The sequence below is a fragment of the Leucoraja erinacea genome, chromosome 6 (assembly GCF_028641065.1).
Source record: "Leucoraja erinacea ecotype New England chromosome 6, Leri_hhj_1, whole genome shotgun sequence".
Taxonomy (NCBI): Eukaryota; Metazoa; Chordata; class Chondrichthyes; order Rajiformes; family Rajidae; genus Leucoraja; species Leucoraja erinaceus.
Genome location: NC_073382.1, coordinates 11032786 through 11052844, shown reverse-complemented (window position 1 = coordinate 11052844; position 20059 = coordinate 11032786). Strand labels below are relative to the sequence as shown.

Sequence of the window (20059 nt, the reverse complement as noted above, 5' to 3'; positions counted from 1 at the left end):
AATGTTGTTTTGTGCCAACAGACCACAGAGGAACGAGTCCAACTGGCTGACATTCGCCCCAATAGGTGGTACCAGTTTCGAGTGGCTGCCATTAATGTTCACGGCACACGGGGATTCACAGCTCCCAGCAAACATTTCCGCTCTTCAAAAGGTTTGTATTATTTCTTAACTCTCACACCAGTCCAGTGTTTGGCGAAGGATAAAAGCGGCCTCCATCTATTCACTGAAACAAAGTCTCAAAGCAGGTGGAATTTCCCAGACTAAGCCAAGTACCTGAAATAACTGTGGTTTCTGTGGTGCATATAGTTTATAGTCTAGCCAGAATGAAGCATTCTTTTCAGCTGTGCTCATAATTCTCAGTAAATCTAGAATATACAATGAAAACCATGTGGTCCTGTTATTGTCTCTGCGAATTCCACTGTTAAACATTAACCTTTACAATACTAGTGAGTCCAGGAAAATTCTCCAACAATTATAAAAAGATTTAATTTCACAAACTTTGAAGTTGAAATAATGATATTACAATATCGAAACAGTTGAATTTCAATTCCTTATAATTGACACGAACTGTTTAAAAATTAATTTCAACTAAACATTTGTAACACTTGCTTGACTGCTAATTAATCTGGCAGTTAATCCTATAACAGGTAGAAAAATACTCCTTGGCTAGCATCAATATCTCTGACATTATAAACGATCTCTTCTCTGATTAAAGGATTGCTTTAAATTCAATGCAGCTAGCAATAAAGTAAGATTTTTTAAAAATCATGTTTTGACAGATATTATTTGACCTACTCCACATCAAAGAAGTCAGTCTGCATTGAAAATCTGTAATATGTCCTTTTAGAATCGATGCATTGACATTATTTTCACAGATATTTGGTGCTCATGAATAAATATATTGAATCCAATAAGTTTAGGTTTATTACTGTTACGTGTATCAAGGTACAGTGAAATGCTTTGTTTTGTATGTGTCCAAACAGTTCAACCATTCATAAATACAATTTAAGTCAAACTCAAGTACAATAGATAGAGCAAAGGGGAAGGTACAGAGTGCAGAATATGTTTTTCAGAATTAAAAGGTGAGCACATAGAACAGGATTAGACCATTTGATCGCTTCAATATAGGTCTGTTATTCAACGCTATTTTACTGGCCTGTCCTCAATTTCCTTGATTCTTTTAATACCCAAAGGTATATCAACTATTAACTGATCCTCTCCAGTACGCTGGGGTAGAAAATTCCAAACTTGACCAGGTTTTGAGGAAGTCATTTCTCCTTATTTCCATTGCCTCGTATTTTGAGAAAGCAGCCTCTTCTCCAAGTTTCCTTTTGTATTGTATTGTATTCAATTTATTGTCATTATCTCATAAGAGACAACAAAATGGATTTTCCTTACAGTCGAGCAACATAAAAATAAATAATAAGTAAATAAAACATATTTTAAAAAAAGCACAAACACAGAAGTCCATGGCACAAAATAACCCCACAGTGGCACCAAAGTCGAGGAAGGTACCATAGTCCAGCCAGCCCCCCCCCCCCCCCCCGCCGATCTTCCCAGATGTTCACCCGTGGTCGGGGTCTCCCGAGCACCCGCAGTCGCCGCCACGGGGTTAGGAACATCCGGTGGCGCTGGTGCTAGCTGCCTCTGCCTTCAGTCCGGTATCTTTTTGTTTTTTTGTTATGTTGAAGTGCGTTTTCTGTGGTTTTTTTAATGTCTTTATGTGGGGGAAGAGTGTATGGTAAGGGGGATACCGTCCTTCAGTCGCTTCCTGGAGAGGATGCGACTATTATTCGAGTCGTGTCCTCGTCCCCCCCCCCCCCCAGCGGCCAGTCAGGAGATGCGTTCTCTTTATATCAGTCCTGTTGACCTCTCCATGATTATTTGTGATGCATTGAGGTTTCATTTTTCTAACCTCTATAGAGTAGGGAACTATCCAACTCGACATCGCTACACATGCCTGCAATCCCAGGACCCAGTCTGTTGAAGCTGTGCACTCACCCTCCCCAACAACAATCCCTTTTTCTCAAGTAGGGAGACCAAAAATATCCAGGTGTGGCCTCAAATTAATTACGGTTAAAAATAACTTTACCCTTGCTCTCAAATCATGTTGCAGTAAAGGCCAACAAACAACTTGCCATTAATTGTCTGCCGCAGCTGCATGTTCCCATGTGCACAACCACATTTCCCAATCACTCACTTTTAAATAAATACTCAACATTCCTGTTCTTCGGCCTGTGTAAAGTAGTGTTTGATAGGATATAAAAGTTGCAGAGCCAATGCTCTTGTCACCAGCAACACATTGATAATCATTCAGCATTAATGAAGGCCAAAGATGAACTTGGAATGCGCTATTACTTTAAGTTTGTCGGAGAATATTGGCGTTATTTTTTTAATTCAAATTTCAGGGCACAGCCACTAATTAGGGAAATATTTCTTCTCTGCATTATATCTGACATAACTATTGATTTGTATTGAAAGAATGTGTATGATCACACAAAATGCAAAGCTAAAACTCCCTCCTGCCAGCAGCAATTCCCTTTACTACTATAACTACAGATCTTTTCTTCTAATTAACACAGAAATCTGCAGAGGAACTCTATGTGCAGACAAGTGGCAGATAAAGTTAGGAAAGCTTTGAGTTGAATGGGATATGTGAGCACAAAAGTTTGCATCTGGGTTTCCTTAACAGCTCTATGACAATACTTGAAAGAAATTCTAGAAATGGCATATTTGAAGCTTTGTAACATTTTCAGCTAGTCACAATTTTTCTTTCTGAAATTACGAAGACTAAATAACTCCCAATTAATTGTAAAGCCTTTATCTTGATTGTTTTTGTGCCCACTAAATACATATCAATGTTCTTATGTCATTTAAGGACAGATTGTAATATTTTTGTACAATATTTATTTACATTGATATCATATTGAAGTCTTCTGTGCATTTCCCGAAGTATCGCAAGAAAGTGAACACCATCTGACAATTAACACCCACGTCCTCCTCTGTGACAGTTGTAATTAAAACATAATTCTGACTTCACAGGCAGCACCAGACACCTTGCAGCATCTTACCCCTAGGAGCCGGGAATATTTTTGGTGGTGATTTTAATCATCAAGTAATTCACTATAAGAGTTCAACACCTTGTGGGTGTTAATTGTTAAGTATCGTTAGCTTCCTCCATCTCCATTAAACTGGGCATAGGCATGAGGTAAATCTAATTTAGTAAAAACCTCAACACCCGTTAATATGCCTACATTCTAAAGAGGTGCACAGAGCCTATCGCTCATAATCTGCTGCTCATTTAGTATTTTTATAGACGTAAGGAAGTGCAGATTCTGTGCCATAAAAAAGACATAACGTTGAGGAGTGACTCAGTAGGTCAAGCAGCATATCTAGAGGACATGAATAGTGTACTCTTCAGGTCAGGTTTTTCTTCAGACTCAAAACGTCACCTATTCATGTCATCCAGAGATGCTGCCTGTCCCACTGAGTTACTCCAGTAACTCAGTGCAGTATTTCTGCTCATTTTTTCATAGATTTTCTCACATCATCGGAGGCCATTTCATCCATTGGCTCACAGCACATTCCTACTCCCCAACTTATTTCCTTGTAACCTATTATCCCTTCAATTCTCCTGGATTTACCTGCCACTCATATGCGTAAGGAACAATTTATACAGTATTAGCTTATAAACCTATCAGCACACCTTTGACATATGGAAGGAAACCAGAGCACCCAGGGGAAACCCACTTGGTCACAGGGAGCATGGGCAAACTCCACACCTAAGGTTAGGATTGAACCTGGATCACTGCAGACATGTGGTCTTGTCCATCTCAGGTAACATCATGAATGATATCTCTTAATCTTTCTGTACCACTTTTGCCAAAATCCAATGTAGATGGAGTTAGCTTTACTTCTATCTGAGCATCCAGCATTTAAGGTTCTGGATTAGTAACCAGCCAATTTGGCATTTGATTTACTATGAATGCGACCTGGTTGCCTTTTTATGCCAATGAACAAATCCTTCAACGTGCCTTCCTAAAGGGCCTGTCCCATTAACGCGACTTTTCAGCGACTGTCTTCGACCTTAAAGCTCGAGGGCACTCGCCTGAATAACCTCGAGCTGGATCGACCGTCAGCGATGAAACCGCGAGTTGGATAGACCGTTTACACACACACACACACACACACACACACACACACACACACACACACACACACACACACACACACACACACACACACACACACACACACACACACACACACACACACACACACACACACACACACACACACACACACACACACACATCGCAAAGGCGGGGGCCAGAGAAAGCGGGGGAAGCGCTGTCTGAAATTCACACTCGCGATGAACAGGAATGTAAAAGACGGCTGGCACAGTAACGGAAGTCCTCTAGAGAGCGCGGGGGGGGGGGGGGGGGGGGGGGAGGAGGCGAGAAGGGGAGAGAAGGGGAGAGGAGGAGAGAAGGGGGGGGAGAGAGATGTGGAGACACTTTTAAGAAGCCAGACAACTTTTAATAAAGTTTAGCGGGCATTAAACATTACCGTTCGGTTTACGTACCTTTTTTTTCTCAACGAGCTTTACCTTCGACTACCCTCGATTACCTTCAATTGCCTTTGATTACCTACATACTGACCTACTATGACCTACCTCGACTAAACCTACGAGTAAACAATATATAGATTTTTTTCCATGGCGATCTTTTTTTACTCGCGGACATTTTTCAGCTTGCTGAAATAAACGCCGCGACCTAACAGAGGCCTCGAGTACGCGGGGACTACTCTCGAGCATGAAGGAGAGTTACAAAGACCTCCTAGGACCTTGTGTCAACCATACTGCGAGTATTAGTCGAGGGCAAACTCTTCTAAAGTCGTGAATTAGGTCGCCGCAATGGGACAGGCCCTTAATGTTCACCAAGCTTCACTAAACGTGATCACGATTCATGTTAAATGTAGGTTTCCAATTCAACTTGGCCTCTCCCTCCCCTGGAAAATTAGGATTGTTCACATAATCAGCCACTATAATCAGCAGCCTTGCCTTTTTCCTATTATGAAGGATAATTTTCCATTTGTCCTAATCATCTGAGATTCTTGCCAGGGCATGTTCTCAACTTTAATGGGTTCCTCACTAATAACACCTTCTTTAACATCTGGTCACACTTATCCCATTCCATATTCGAGCAGACAGCAGCAATCCCAATATTCATGTAAAGTAAGTATAGTACCGGCATCAGGGGTTATGAGGAGAAGGCAGGTGAATGGGGTTAAGAGGGAAAGATACATCAACCACGATTGAAAGATAGATCAGCCATGATTGAATAGCGGAGTAGAATTGATGGGCTGAATGGCCTAATTCTGCTCCTATAACTTATGAACATATTTTTTTGACTATGAATCGGCAAAGGGAATTTGTTTAGATGTGGCATCTTGGTTGGCAAAGACAATTTTGGCCGAAGGGCCTGATCCCGTGCTGTATGATTCCATAATTTTATGCTGGATTGTTTGATCACCCACAATGAATTATGTTTTTTATATGGACTAACTGATGATTATATTCAATCATCGCTAAATACATTTAATTATCTTTCAAATGAGCATAGACGTTAAAGAAAAAAATAAGAATAAATTTCAATTTGCAGACAATTAGTGAAAATTCATTACGCAGGTCAAACTTCATCATTTTGAAAATGAGTTTTTTTTTAAATACTTGACCTGTGCACTATTTAAAATTAACTCCTCATATTGGCTTTATATTTTATGTACCGTTCTGAGCCAGAACTTAATGTTGGTGGTCCTACCATTGCTACTGTTATTGGCCTGCGTGTTGAATTATCACAAATTTTTTGTGCAAATTGAAATTTATTCTTGTTTGTTTTCTTTATTTGCTTATTTGGAAGATAAGGAAATGTATTTAGCGATGATTGAATAGAGTCATCAGTTAGTCCAAATACAAACATAATTCATTGTGGGTGATCAAACAATCCAGCATAAAATCATGGAATCATACAGCACGGAATCACGCCCTTCGGCCAAAATTGGCTTTGCCAACCAAGATGCCACATCTAAACAAATCCTCTTTGCCCATGTTTGACCCATATCCCTCCTTGATAGACTGGATAGACTTGGCTTGTACTCGCTAGAATTTAGAAGATTGAGGGGGGATCTTATAGAAACTTACAAAATTCTTAAGGGGTTGGACAGGCTAGATGCAGGAAGATTGTTCCCGATGTTGGGGGAGTCCAGAACAAGGGGTCACAGTTTAAGGGATAAGGGGGAAGTCTTTTAGGACTGAGATGAGAAAAACATTTTTCACACAGAGAGTGGTGAATCTGTGGAATTCTCTGCCACAGAAGGTAGTTGAGGCCAGTTCATTGGCTATATTTAAGAGGGAGTTAGATGTGGCCCTTGTGGCTAAGGGGATCAGGGGGTATGGATAGAAGGCAGGTACGGGATACTGAATTGGATGATCAGCCATGATCATATTGAATGGAATTGCAGGCTCGAAGGGCCAAATGGCCTACTCCTGCACCTATTTTTTGTATGTTTCTATGTTTCTATGTTTACTATCCATGTACAGTACCTGTCCAACTGGCTTGTAAAGGCTATTCAGGGCTCTCGCTTAACTTTTTTTCCCTGTTGCCAGCCGGGCAACCTTGGCAGCTTTTTAGGTGGCCAAATGACAGTTTAGGTGGTCATTCAAGTTGCGATAATGTGCTCGGACGAAGTGCGTAGTTACCAGTCGGAATTATGCTCAATGAAACATTCATATATTATTTCTGCTTCAAATAAAGTCACAAACTAAACATATTCACCAATCAAGACATGATATATACCACAATGACATGCAGCAAAATTATAATACAGTATCTCAACTCTTTTTACACATTGCAATTCATGCAATTTCTATTATTTCTTTCCACTTCCAAACAAAAATGTTGTTGGATTATTCAGTGCCTGATCAACTTGTGTCAATAAATCCTGGACCATGTTAACCTATATGCTTAACCATGCACACTACAGATTGATGCATGTTTTCTGTGAAGGACCGAAAATTATCATGACATGGCCATAGTATTTTTCGTTATTGCTATTGGTACAGAAATACTCTCGCTTCCCACATAATTTATCCACAACAAAATATACAGGTTGCAAGGAATTTTCTAAAGGCATTTTATGATAATTGCTGTTAAAACTGACTATACCCATCTGACAGGTTAAACATTACACTAACTAACAAGGGATGGCCAAAGAACATAAATGCAGCAAATGTTAATTCTGTAATATATTTAAAGGTGTGAAGACGCCACATTACTGGGCATTCAGATTAGATGTATGTTTTGTGAACAGCAATGAAGATACCCAGTTTGTAAGAACCAAATTATAAACATTTCCATCATTCCCACTTCAGAATTAACGTTAAAATTTCAACTGAAATATCTCCTGACCAAATTTCTGATGTATATGACTGACTGTAGAAGTTAAACCTGGGTCAATCCAATGTATAGTTGTGAATGTTGCTCATTAAATAACTACAGTACTGATACTCTATTTTAAGAGCTATGATTTGCCATTAAAACGATTATGTAATAACGTGTCAACGGTAGCAGTGACAATCGAACACAGCGGTTTTAATGTTTCACATGTTCACAATTTAATTAATCCTTCGTTATGGATTAAAACAAATAATTACTTTGGGAATTAAAACATATTTGATTGTATTCCGTTATCAAACATAGTCAATGTTCGCTCTGAAGACATTTCCAGCACAATAGGGGGGGGAGGGGTGGGGAGGTGTGTGTGTGTGTGGGTAGCAGTGCAGGATGAATAGATGGTGGTGGTAGGGGGGAGGCTTGAGAAGGCAATCAGTGTGGATTGGATGGATTGAGGCAGGGGAATTAGTGCGTGTTGGGTGGAGTAGGTAAAATTATGAGGGGAGAGCGCAGGGGATGACAGTGGGGTTGAATGGGGGGTATCTGTGCAGGATGTATGGGGGGAGCAGTGCAGGATGGATGGGAAGGGGGGTCAGTACAGGATGAATTGGGAGACTTGTAGGATTGATGGGGAGTGGCAGGAGAATCAATGCGAGGTGGATAGGGAGATCAGTGCAGGATGAATAGATGGGGGGAGGGGGTAGATGAGGAGAGGAGCACATGGGATGTCAGTGAGGACTGAATGGAGGCGGGAATGGGGATCAGTGCGGGATGGAGAGGATGGGTCTCAGGATAAGGGGAGTGGAGGGGGGCGTACAAGAGAGAGAGAGAGAGAGAGAGAGAGAGCAGAGGAGGTGGGAAGGAAGGTCAGCGTTCCTCGGACAACACCGGCATCATTGCTGCCTTGGCCGTCCCTGTCCATCGCCAAGTGCCGCCGCCAAAGGGGGAGGCAGTTGGGATCTCCTTGCCACTGCCTACCCTCCTCCGCCATCCAACAGGAAGGTGCAGGGCCGAGCGGTGCAGAGGCTTCAGACAGCGGAAGGAGACCTCCCCCTTCCTCCCTCCCTCCCTCCTCCCGGCCTCGGTGTGCGAGAGGGTTTGTTTTGAAAGCGCCGTTGGCAGAGTGGCAGGCAGCGGCCGCTATCAGGGCGGGCGGGGTGCGGGAGGAGGAGATAGAGCTGCCGCTGCCGCTGCAGCCACTGCCGTTGCCGTTGCTGCTGTGCGGGGCCCGTCCTTCGCTCCGACCCTCCATCACGCCACACTTAACATCTTTCCCATGCATTACAGCCGTCGCCGACACAAAACGTCACGTTCCTTTTCTCCAGAGATGCTGCCTGACCTGCTGAGTTACTCCAGTTTTTTGTGTCTATCTTTGGTATAAACCAGTATCTGCAGTGCCAAGCCGGGCAAAATGACTCGCCGTTTAGGTTGTCCCGCAGCACTTTGGGTGGTCAGTGGCACCTGGGCAACAGCTAATTTCGAGCCCTGCTATTATGACACCTGCCTCAACTACCTCCTCTGGCAGCTCACTCGATATACTATGTGAAAAGTTGCTCCTCAGGTTCCTATTGAGTCTTTACCTTGTTATCTTAAACTTATGTTCTCTGTTTTTTGATTTTCCTACCCTGAAGTAAAATACTTTGCATTTGTCCTATTTTTTCCCCTCATAGGCTTAGACAGCTCTATAAGATCACTCCTCAGCCTCCTGTGCTCCAAGGAATAAACCTAGCCTGCCCAATCTTTCCCCTAAGTTCATGCCCTCGAGACCTGGCAATACATTTGCAAATCTTCTCTTCACTGTTGCATAAATTGCATAATTGCATTGCCTCAGTAATATTTTTGAACAATTATATAATTGCTAATTTTCTCTCTTGATCTATGATTATTGATTCCAAATGTGTAACTCTGTGCATTTTCCAGCAGTGAGTTGCAGGCTTTCTGTGACTTGATATCAGACATTGAAAATGTAGTGCAGCATCAGTAAGTTTGCCAGCATTGCAAAAATACCTGGCTCAACTTTGACTGAATAGACTGCCTTTGTTCGTATGGCTTTATTCCAATCCTTTATCCCCACACCCTCAATTTTGACAATGTTATTTCCCCAATAAACATTTCCATCTGTTCCATCATATATTGCTGAATTGGTTCCTTGCCTTTGTTATGACCACCAAGATTTTCATTCTATCCAATCTTGGACGGTATTGTTATATGATACCAAAACAGAAAATACTCTAAATAGACAGCAGGTCAAGCAGCATCTGAGGAAAGGGAGACAGGATCAATGTTTCAGGTTAAAGACTCTATTAAATCTATTTCTGTAAATGCTGCTTGACCTACACAATTTTTCCAGCATTATCTTTTTATTTTCCAGATTTACAGTATCTGCAGTATTATTGATTTTCAGGTTGTACTTTTATGCTTTAGCAGTTACTGGGCTTCTCTACAGTGGAGCTATCGTTTCCCATCTCAATTCTGCAGCTGTTACTGGTTTTTAATTGTGAGCTTCTCAGGTTCACGCTGCTAGTATGTCCGTGCTATCACTCAAAGCCTTCACTGGGTCCTTTACTTTTGCTGGCTGTGCTTTTTCACTGTGCTATCTTTGTCGTCAGTACACCTATGTTACCTTTAAACAATGTCATTTGTAAGGTGTCTAACCTGGTACATATGAGACACAAGGAACTCATGCATGTGGTGTTTAATTTACCATACGGTTTTTCACATGATGTCCTTTATACACACATGATGTAATATATCATAAATGATATAAGCATATTTTATATATTACAATTATGTAAATTATATTTGCTCCTATAGCACCAGATGAAGGATATTATAAAGTACTTATTGCTCCAATCAGCCCTTTCATTACTCCATGAGTTATTAACATGACTAAGTCCTTTGTCTGGTGTCTAGATGGATGCATATGAGACACGAGGAGCTGAAAACAAGATGTGTGTAGGGTTATTTGTGGAATGTACATGTTGCTATCAAGAATTACAGAGTGATTGTGATCAGCTGGACAAGTGTTCAGAGGAATGGAAAATTGAGTTTAATTGAGATAAGCACAAGGTGCTGCATTTGAGAAGTCAAACTCGGGCAGGATCTTCACATTGAGGCAATACTGTGGCACAACGGTAGAGTTGCTGCCTTACAGCACTTACAGCAGACACCCGGGTTGGATCCCGACTACAGGTGCTGTCTGTACGGAGTTTGTACAACCTCCCCTTGACCGTGTGGGTTTTCTCCGAGATCTTCGGTTTCCTCCCACATTCCAAAGACATACAGATTATGTAGGTAAATTGGCTTGGTATATGTGCAGATTGTCCCTAGTGTGTGTAGGATAGTGATAATGTGTGGGGATCGCTGGTCAGTGCAGACTCGGTGAGCCAAAGGGCCCGATTTCACGCTGTATCTCTGAATTAAACTAAAACTAAATGAAGAGTATGGCCATATGAAGCGTTGTAGAGTAGAGGGATTGAAGAGTACATACAGGAGTAGATAGAGAGGTGAAGAAGGCTTTTGACACACTAGCTCTCTTGGATAGGTACATGGGAATTTGAGGTGAGGGCCAATGGGACTAGTTTGCATGAGATATCTTGGTCAATATGGACGAGTTGGGCTGAAGGGTCTGTTTCCATGCTGTATGACTATGACACTACACACATAACATATGAATGTTAAAGGACATATTTACATTATACTATAGTTATAGATGATTGGTGTAATACATTTTATGAAACTTTCTCCAACAAAATACAACCAATGAATTAATCAGCTAGGTACAGCATTGTCTCATTGTGCAGGACTTTGACACACTTTATATTTCTTGCCCTTAAATATTACCTTCAATGTCCGTCTCTATAAGTACAAAACAGATGTGCTGGCAATTACAAACTCAATTCTGTAACCTCATCTACCCTCAGTTATCTTACACCTCTTTGCTTATGAAAATCTGTTTCTGTCATGACAAAGACGCTTGTTCCATTGCCATTTGAGGAAGACACAGAAAGAAAAAATACCACTGCCTTAAATGGATGGGCCCTTGTATTTAGATAGTCCTCTAATGCTAGATTCTTTCATAAAAGGAGACATCCTCTCCATATTCACTATGTCAAGACCTTCTGTCAATTTCACATTTTTCTATATTATACTTCATTTGCCAGTCCTCAGCCAACTCAATTAACTGTCTGCAGCCTCTTTACCTCCTCCTCATAACTTACTTTCCTATCTACCTTTATGCCATCATCACATTTACCAACCATATATTTGGTTCTCTTCATCCAAGGAATATATGCAAATGATAGAAAGTTGAGGCTCCAGCATTTGTCCCTGTGTTACACCACTGATTTAAAATCTGAAATAGACCCATTTATACCCTCTCCCCATTTCTTGTTATCCAGCCATTGTTCTATCCATGCCAGTGCATAATGTAAAGAAAATAATTTAGAAATAATTAAAACAGATACTACTTCCAAATGTAACTCCAAATTACAAAAACAGGGAGTATCCATCAATGCAGCCCACTGATGCCATCCCTGAGGTTTGAGAGCTGCATTGAAGGGGAAGCATGATAAATGACCAGGGCAGGGCATTGTGCAAAATACAGCAGTCGTAATTAATCGGCCTGTAAAGATAAAGACCTCCTGGATTGAGTTTATTACTTGGCAGACCACTTATTCTCAAAATGAAGTATTGTCTGGCAGGAGGCCATGTTCGTGTTAGCCTAAAACCATTTAAAATCTTATTTTCATCTGCTCATCTATTTTTAAAAAAAGTACTTTTGCCTTCTTGAAAACCACACTGTTATTGTTAAAAGAAACACATTTCCTTTGCATGACTTTGAAGCTTTGCAAATTTGTTGGTTGAGATGACTCCATGAGATTGTTGTCAGTTTAGATCGAGGGGAAATAATCGTAATCACAATCACAATAGTAGAGGAATCATTGATAGTTTCACTCATTCAAGGTGTGTTTTTGTTGTCAATGTTAGTTGATTCAGGGTTTATTACGAGCAAGGTGCAGGGATTTTGGATAACTTAAATATCTCTTTCTTAATCTTCTGATTAGCTTTAAATTTTCCTGAAATTCCTTCCCATTGACATCTGAAAGTCTTTAAAATAAAAACACGAGCCATTGTCATGGTGCATAATCCAAGACTATCCTAAATGATATTGGATTTTTTTTTTTTTTTTCATCTAGCTCAGATATTTGTCAACGCTTTCGTTCAGTGATATTCAAGAGATGTATTTATCAAATATTCAAATCTGTTAATGTCATGGAACACTCAAAGAATTGTGTTCAAGGAATTGTGTTCAGATTCAACAATGAAAATTAAGTAGATTTTAATGAAATCAAACTTTTCTTGCAAAAGGACTTTTGATCAACACAAAAAGCAATGTAAAATAAAAGGAAGATTCCCCAAACAAGGCTTGGAAAAAAAAATCAGCATTTTAGAATTTAATTTTGTTTGGATCATCAGTTTATCACAGGAAGATGGTATGCCAAAATAATGCAGTAATCATGCTTACCTCAGTCTCCTCAGACTGAGTCAAAGCTTGAATGAGTGATACAATCAGGTAGACTTTCAGAATTAACTATGGGATGTCCCTTTTAAAAGCAATCCATAAAATAATGAGGTTTACTTCAACACATTCCTGCATTCAATTACTGGAGGCTAAATTCATGATAAGATTAAGTTAATCCTCTTATTTTTCTCTGTAGTGAATAGATTACCAGACTCCTGAGATTTGAGCTCAACAACACTGATTGATGGCTTGGAGAGTTTCTCCTGTACCCAGTAGTGATCTAAGCCTTGAAGCTTTTCAGGAATTCTGCCAGTTTCCCACCATAATTCTAATAGAAAAACGGGGCAGACATGACTGTGCCATTTCTAGGAACAGTGTGCTTACTTTGTAAATCGGAGAGAGGTCTGGGGGCTGGGGATAGAGGTTGGCAAAGCAAAGCAAAGCAGTATCAGAGGCAAAAGCGCCCTAAACAGAGAGTTTTCAAAGGCTGGGAAGAGTCCTGACACTTACAAGTTTTAAATGTGTTTGTGTTGGGGCAGTGATGCTGCTAAAATAACCTTTGTGCCTTCATCTGAGACAGAGAGAGAGAGAGTGAAGTGGACAGAGAGAGGGAGAGTGGTTGGGGTGGGCAAGTAGGGCCTGTTTCCACACTGAATGACCATGACTCTTTGTAACTCTGTGCCACACTCTCAGTGAACCCAATAGAACCTGGGAGGTAGACACAGTGCTGGAGTAATTCAATGGGTCAAGCAGCATCTATAGAGGAAAAGGATACTTTCAGACTCCTGACCCAACTACAGGGTCACGACCTGAAACGCCACCCATTCCTTTTCCTCCAGAGATGCTGGCTGACCCGCTGAGTTACTCCAGTACTTTGTGTCTATCGTTCGTATACTGTAAACCAGCATCTTCAGTTCTTTGTTTCTAGAATCTGGGAGGTTCAATCTTGGAAGATACGAAGGGATCATGTTCCATAGATTTTGCCTCCCTTATAAAATAAGAAGTCTCACTCCACTGACTAATGGGTACAGGTCTTCAAAGCTCAAGTAACCAATAGATGAAGCCACAGGATGGTCACTGTGAAGATTATTTTCTGGCAGTATGGAAATTTACTTTCTGATTGGGGCGGCACAGTGGCAAAGCGGTAGAGTCGCTGCCTTACAGCGCCGGAGACCCGGGTTCCATCCTGACTAAGGGTGCTGACTGTACGGAGTTTGTACGTTATCCCTGTGACCTGTGTGGGTTTTCTCCAGGTGTTCCAATTTCCTCCCACACTCCAAAGGTGTACAGGTTTGTAGGCTAATTGGCTTGGTAACATTGTAAATGGTCCCTCCTAGTGTGTGTAGGATAGTGTTATGCCCCTGTCCCACTTAGGAAACCTGAACGGAAACCTCTGGTGACTTTGCTCCCCACCCAAGGTTTCCGTGCGGTTCCCAGAGGTTTTTGTCGGTCTCTCTAATGGTCGAAAGTGGTTTCCGCTTCTTCTATGTTCCGGCGATTATTTCAGAAAATTCATAGGTTGCCGTTTTAAAAATCGGTAATTTTTTAGTTGAAGCCGGTTGCGATGCTAGTTAAAGGTGGTTGCCGGAGGTTGCAGGTAATGGAAGGTCTTACCTTCCACTACCTGCAACCTCCTGCAACCACCTTGATCACCATCGCAACCGGCTTCGACTAAAAAATTACCGATTTTTAAAACGGCAACCTATTTTTAGTCGCGGCCGGTTTTTAATTTTTTGAAATAATCGCCGTAACATAGAAGAAGCGGAAATCACTTTTGACCATTAGGGAGACTGACAAAAACCTCCGGGAACCGCACGGAAACCTTGGGTGGGGTGCAAAGTCTCCAGAGGTTTCCGTTCAGGTTTCCTAAGTGGGACAGGGACGTTAGTGTGGGAAGATTGCTGGTCGGCGTGGACTCGGTAGGCCAAAGGGCCTGTTTCCGATTGTTTAATGCTGACTGAGGGACAATGCTCCATTCTCTGGCTTGGGTGGAGCAGATACAGATTAAAAAAAATAACATTCTGCTTTTCAAACAAGAAGTTAGGAAGAAAAGGAGGATTTTAATTTTGAGACCAGATGGTAGAAGGAGACATTGAAATTCCTGCTGTGAGTCATGCACAATACACAGTAGCTTCCTACTTTGTCATACATTGTGCATTATGAACTTCGCCACTTACACTTTGGTGGCAAAAACGGGAAAGCAGACTATTATCTAAATGGTGGCCGATTGGGAAAGGGGGAGATGCAGCGAGACCTGGGTGTCATGGTACACCAGTTATTGAAGGTAGGCATGCAGGTGCAGCAGGCAGTAAAGAAAGCGAATGGTATGTTAGCTTTCATTGCAAAAGGATTTGAGTATAGGAGCAGGGAGGTTCTACTGCAGTTGTACAGGGTCTTGGTGAGACCACACCTGGAGTATTGCGTACAGTTTTGGTCTCCAAATCTGAGGAAGGACATTATTGCCATAGAGGGAGTGCAGAGACGGTTCACCAGACTGATTCCTGGGATGTCAGGACTGTCTTATGAAGAAAGACTGGATAGACTTGGTTTATACTCTCTAGAATTTAGGAGATTGAGAGGGGATCTTATAGAAACTTACAAAATTCTTAAGGGGTTGGACAGGCTAGATGCAGGAAGATTGTTCCCGATGTTAGGGAAGTCCAGGACAAGGGGTCACAGCTTAAGGATAAGGGGGAAATCCTTTAAAAACTGAGATGAGAAGAACTTTTTTCACACAGAGAGTGGTGAATCTCTGGAACTCTCTGCCACAGAGGGTAGTTGAGGCCAGTTCATTGACTATATTTAAGAGGGAGTTAGATGTGGCCCTTGTGGCTAAGGGGATCAGGGGGTATGGAGAGAAGGCAGGTACGGGATACTGAGTTGGATGATCAGCCATGATCATATTGAATGGCGGTGCAGGCTCGAAGGGCCGAATGGCCTACTCCTGCACCTAATTTCTATGTTTCTATGTTTCTATGTATGATGCTCACATGTAGGGTGGTAGAACATTTAGCCACAATAGAAAAATAAATGAATTACCCTCAGTAAATTGAAATTTTATTTTGGTCTCAGTATGCTCTTTGGGAATGAAGTGATGTTTACTGGAGATTGCCGAATCAGAGCTGGCGTCAAATGCTGTCATCTTGACATTTTAAATTCAAGTTGCAGTGTGTTTTCTGACTATTAGAAGCTCACAATTAGACTCACCGCTCTGCTGAATCGTTAGCATACTCACTGATACTCTCCTCTACCTGATTTCAGATCCTTCAGCCCCGGCTGCACCCTCTAATGTGCGAGTCAGCAACTTTACTGCCAATAGCGATGGCACCATTACCACAAGGATCCTCTGGGAAGTGCTGGAAGAACCTGATATTCCTATACACCATTATAAAGTCTTCTGGAGCTGGACAGTCAACACAAAGTCTATGGTGCCATCCAAAAAAAAAAGAAGGAAAACTATAAATGGAGTGAGTGACTGAATTGTTTAAAGAACATATAAACTACACATGCTTTGTCTGACAAACTACTTCCTGTGCAGTGAAAGACTAGATATATTAGACTTCCTAGATATTTGTTGTAAATCCATCTAATACAGGAGTGATACATCATCTTTATCCTTCCTTTCTTCACGTCAGTTTGAAAATGGGAATGGTATTTGATGTTATATGTTTTTGATGAAAGTTATAAATTATAACTTTGTTTCTCACTCATGACTATGCACTTAGTTTGGAGTTTGAAGTTTCCAATTCAATCTATAAAGACTGAATCTATTGGGTAAAGCATACGCGTTCTGCTTTCAAATACCACAGTTGCATTTATTGCATGAAGTCAGAGTTGAAAACTGAACTTGGAAGTTTTGTGCTAGGACCAGGTATTGTACACACATCAATGGTGTTTCCTATTTCCTACAGTCTCAAAAGCACGTGGTCCTGGACGGACTCCTGCCTAACAATAGCTACATGGTGGACTTGCAAGCTGTAGCATATTGGAGTCAAGTACGTCTAAAAAGTGCCAAAGTGTCCCTGTATTTTGGCACCCCTCGGATACCCAGCACGAGTAAGGAATCATATATTTTTCTGACTATTGTAGCAGTACTAGCTGCAGTGACTATAAATGATGATGTTTATATTGTGCTAATTCTTTGAACATTTATTTATTTAACTGTAATAACCTGTCCTTACAAATTTTTACCAAAGCTAATTAACCTACAATCCTGTACGTCTTTGGAGTGTGAGAGGAAACCGGAGCACCCAGAGTAAACCCATGCATTACAGGGAGAGCGTACAAACTCTGCACCCGTAGTCAGGATTGAACCCGGGTTGCTGTAAAGCAGCAACTTTACCGCTGTGCCACTCTAATGGAGCTACCAGCAGCAGTGGGACCGAGTTGGTTGGCAGTGAGCTTTGGCCCTGGCTGGACAATGCAGGAGAGACACAAAGGGACACTGCATCAGCTGCACCAGGGGGAACCTCATTGAAACATACGGAATAGTGAAAGGCTCGGATAGAGTGGATGTGGAGAGGATGTTTCCACTGGTGGGAGAGTCTAGGACTAGAGGTCATAGCCTCAGAATTAAAGGATGTTCTTTCAGGAAGGAGATGATGAGACATTTCTTTAGTCAGAGGGTGGTGAATCTGTGGAATTATTTATCCACAAAAGGCTGTGGAGGGCAAGTCAGTGGATATTTATAAGGCAGAGAAAGATAGATTCTTGATTAGTACGGCTTAGTAATGGGGAGAAGGCAGGAGAATGGGGTTAGGAGGGAGAGATAGATCAGCCATAATTGAATGGTGGAGTAGACTTAATGGGCCGAATGGCCTAATTCTACTCCTATTCCTATTGATCTTATGATCTGTTGTTCAAGAGACCATGCAGAATGATTAATTTATATTTGGTCTCACAAATACCTATAAAGGCTTTTTGTTTTTATGAAGCCGCTCAGGATAAGAAAGCACAGAATAAGATATACAATCTGTTTCATATTTGGTGGTTAGATTGACATTGGAAGGATTTTACTTTAATGGATGCAAAAGCACAAACATAATTTTCATTCTTTTGTTAGAAAATAAATTGATTAAATACAGATTGCATATCAGGCATTGATTGCCAGTATTGGCTTCAGCAAGTGAAAGTGGTGGGTCAGTTTAGGCAGGGATGCAAAGTTGGGACAGTAGACAATAGGTGCAGGAGTAAGCCATTTGGCCCTTCGAGCCAGCACCTTTGACCATTTGCAAACAATGCATTCGCTCGTCCTCTGAGTTCTTCAATATCTCATTAGTGATTGGCTTTTTCCAGTTCTTGTGATCTATGCAGCCCCATACTGTACCCTGAAGGGATCATACTTCAAGGAAAGTTTGTTGGCCTTGTAACTTTTTGGATATAAATAGTAGACTTGATGTTCTGAAAACCTGTCCATTTTCCATGATGCACCCCATCAGAAGATATTTGGGCAGCAAACAACCTGAGAAAGTCCCTCTCGGTGGAACATTACTTTCTTCACTGCAGCACTGGGTTCTAAGGTGCTTGATGAGACCAATGTGGGACCTGCCTAGATGGGACCTGAGATTTTGATGGACGAGGAGGTGGAGTCACTTCTGTCGCTAATGCTTCGGCCATCTTGTTTTCTTGATGGAAGAACATGACATCCTCTGTGTCATCCTGAATATTCCTTGTCCATTTTGGGAGGTCACAAGCCAAGGATTCCCAAGAGGTCATGGGAATGTAATATTTTATATGAGGAGATTTTGTGTATATCTTGTAATCATTTTCTCTCCCAAACTCCAGAAGCAAACTCCAGTGACTGAGTTGTTTTTTCGAATTAAACCAATTTCGACATAATATTGATTTTATACAATAACAGGCCTCTATTGGTGATGAGCTGTCCAGGCACATGCATTGCTGGTATGAGCATACCTAATTCAGATGTGACTGTCCCGACCAACTGTCCAAAGTTTTTCTGATTCAATCACAAGTTTCTGAGTGGTGGCAAGGCCTGATTACTGATAATACCTGCACTCTGCAGACAAAGTCTCTGCACTCTATCATAATTCATTGTGCATGTTGTACTTTGCTGGTTCTGAGGGTTGCAGTATGTGAGTTACAGTGCGTTGTTTTGCTTGGGACTTCCAGAGGGCAGTGCTGGTACTGTGGTATTTACCCAGAGGCTTGTGGAGGAGAGAATATTTGAGGTATGTAAAGGGAAGATTGATAATATTTGGAAGGACAAAGAATTGAGGACTATGTGGAACTGGCACAGAAGAGGTGTTGAGCTTGAGGCATATCAGCCATGAATAAGTTGAATAGCGGGGAGATTTGAGGGGCCAGGTGGCCTATTTCTAACCTATCTTCTTATGGTCTTATTGCTGGATACCTTGAAGTCTTTATTTTAAAATGAGAGCAAGTGTAACGGTGTATTGAACCTGCTGCCAGAATGGTATTGCCCCTTGTTGAGCTTCTGCTGTTGGAATAACTTAAGTCACACACCATGATTGAGATCCAAAGACTTTATTAAAGATACAGCATAGATAACCATCTGTGCACGTTACTCTAAAAGTGAGAGAGAAAGGCAGGGAGACTTTCTGTTAAACTAGTGGGCATAGCTACAAAGTATGACTCATAACAGGAGTGACACTGATCTACATCCTCCCTCCTAAAGAATGCCAGTACAAAACCATTGACTAAATAAGGCATGCATAGCCTTTGATAATAAGCTGGAGGAAAGTCAAACATGGCCCGGGTACTTCACGGTGGGCTTGCAAACACGACTAGCACGTGTGCGATAAGGACCATCTCCGTTTTTCCCCACCGGGACAGAGCCGATAGCTTCACGGTTAAGGGAGACTGAACCAGCATTCCCGGTGATGAAACAGGAGACTTTGGCACAGGTGGAGGGGGCATCACCACTGGCAAAGCCGCCGTTGCAGAAATGGATTGTTGTGCTGGTGTAGTTGGATTAACGTCACTGGACACGGATGGAAGTACACTTGTACGGTCTGGATAATATGGCGGTGGAGCTGGCTCATTCACAGGCAGGATTTGTTGTCTGTTACTCCTGTAGGTGCCGCCATCGGCACTGACCAGA

At 41.6% G+C, this 20059-nt stretch overlaps 1 protein-coding gene across 6 annotated transcripts in view; it reads left to right on the top strand.

Annotated features, from left to right (window-relative positions):
* The window catches only part of LOC129697888 (anosmin-1), a 188527-nt gene that overhangs the window by 142975 nt on the left and 25493 nt on the right, over positions 1 to 20059 (top strand). For all 6 annotated transcript variants that reach the window (XM_055636603.1, XM_055636601.1, XM_055636605.1 and 3 more), the window contains exons 6-8: positions 22 to 151; positions 16240 to 16445; positions 16890 to 17034. In XM_055636603.1, coding sequence (XP_055492578.1) covers positions 22 to 151; positions 16240 to 16445; positions 16890 to 17034 — 481 coding nt within the window. The remainder of the gene's footprint in view (positions 1 to 21; positions 152 to 16239; positions 16446 to 16889; positions 17035 to 20059) is intronic.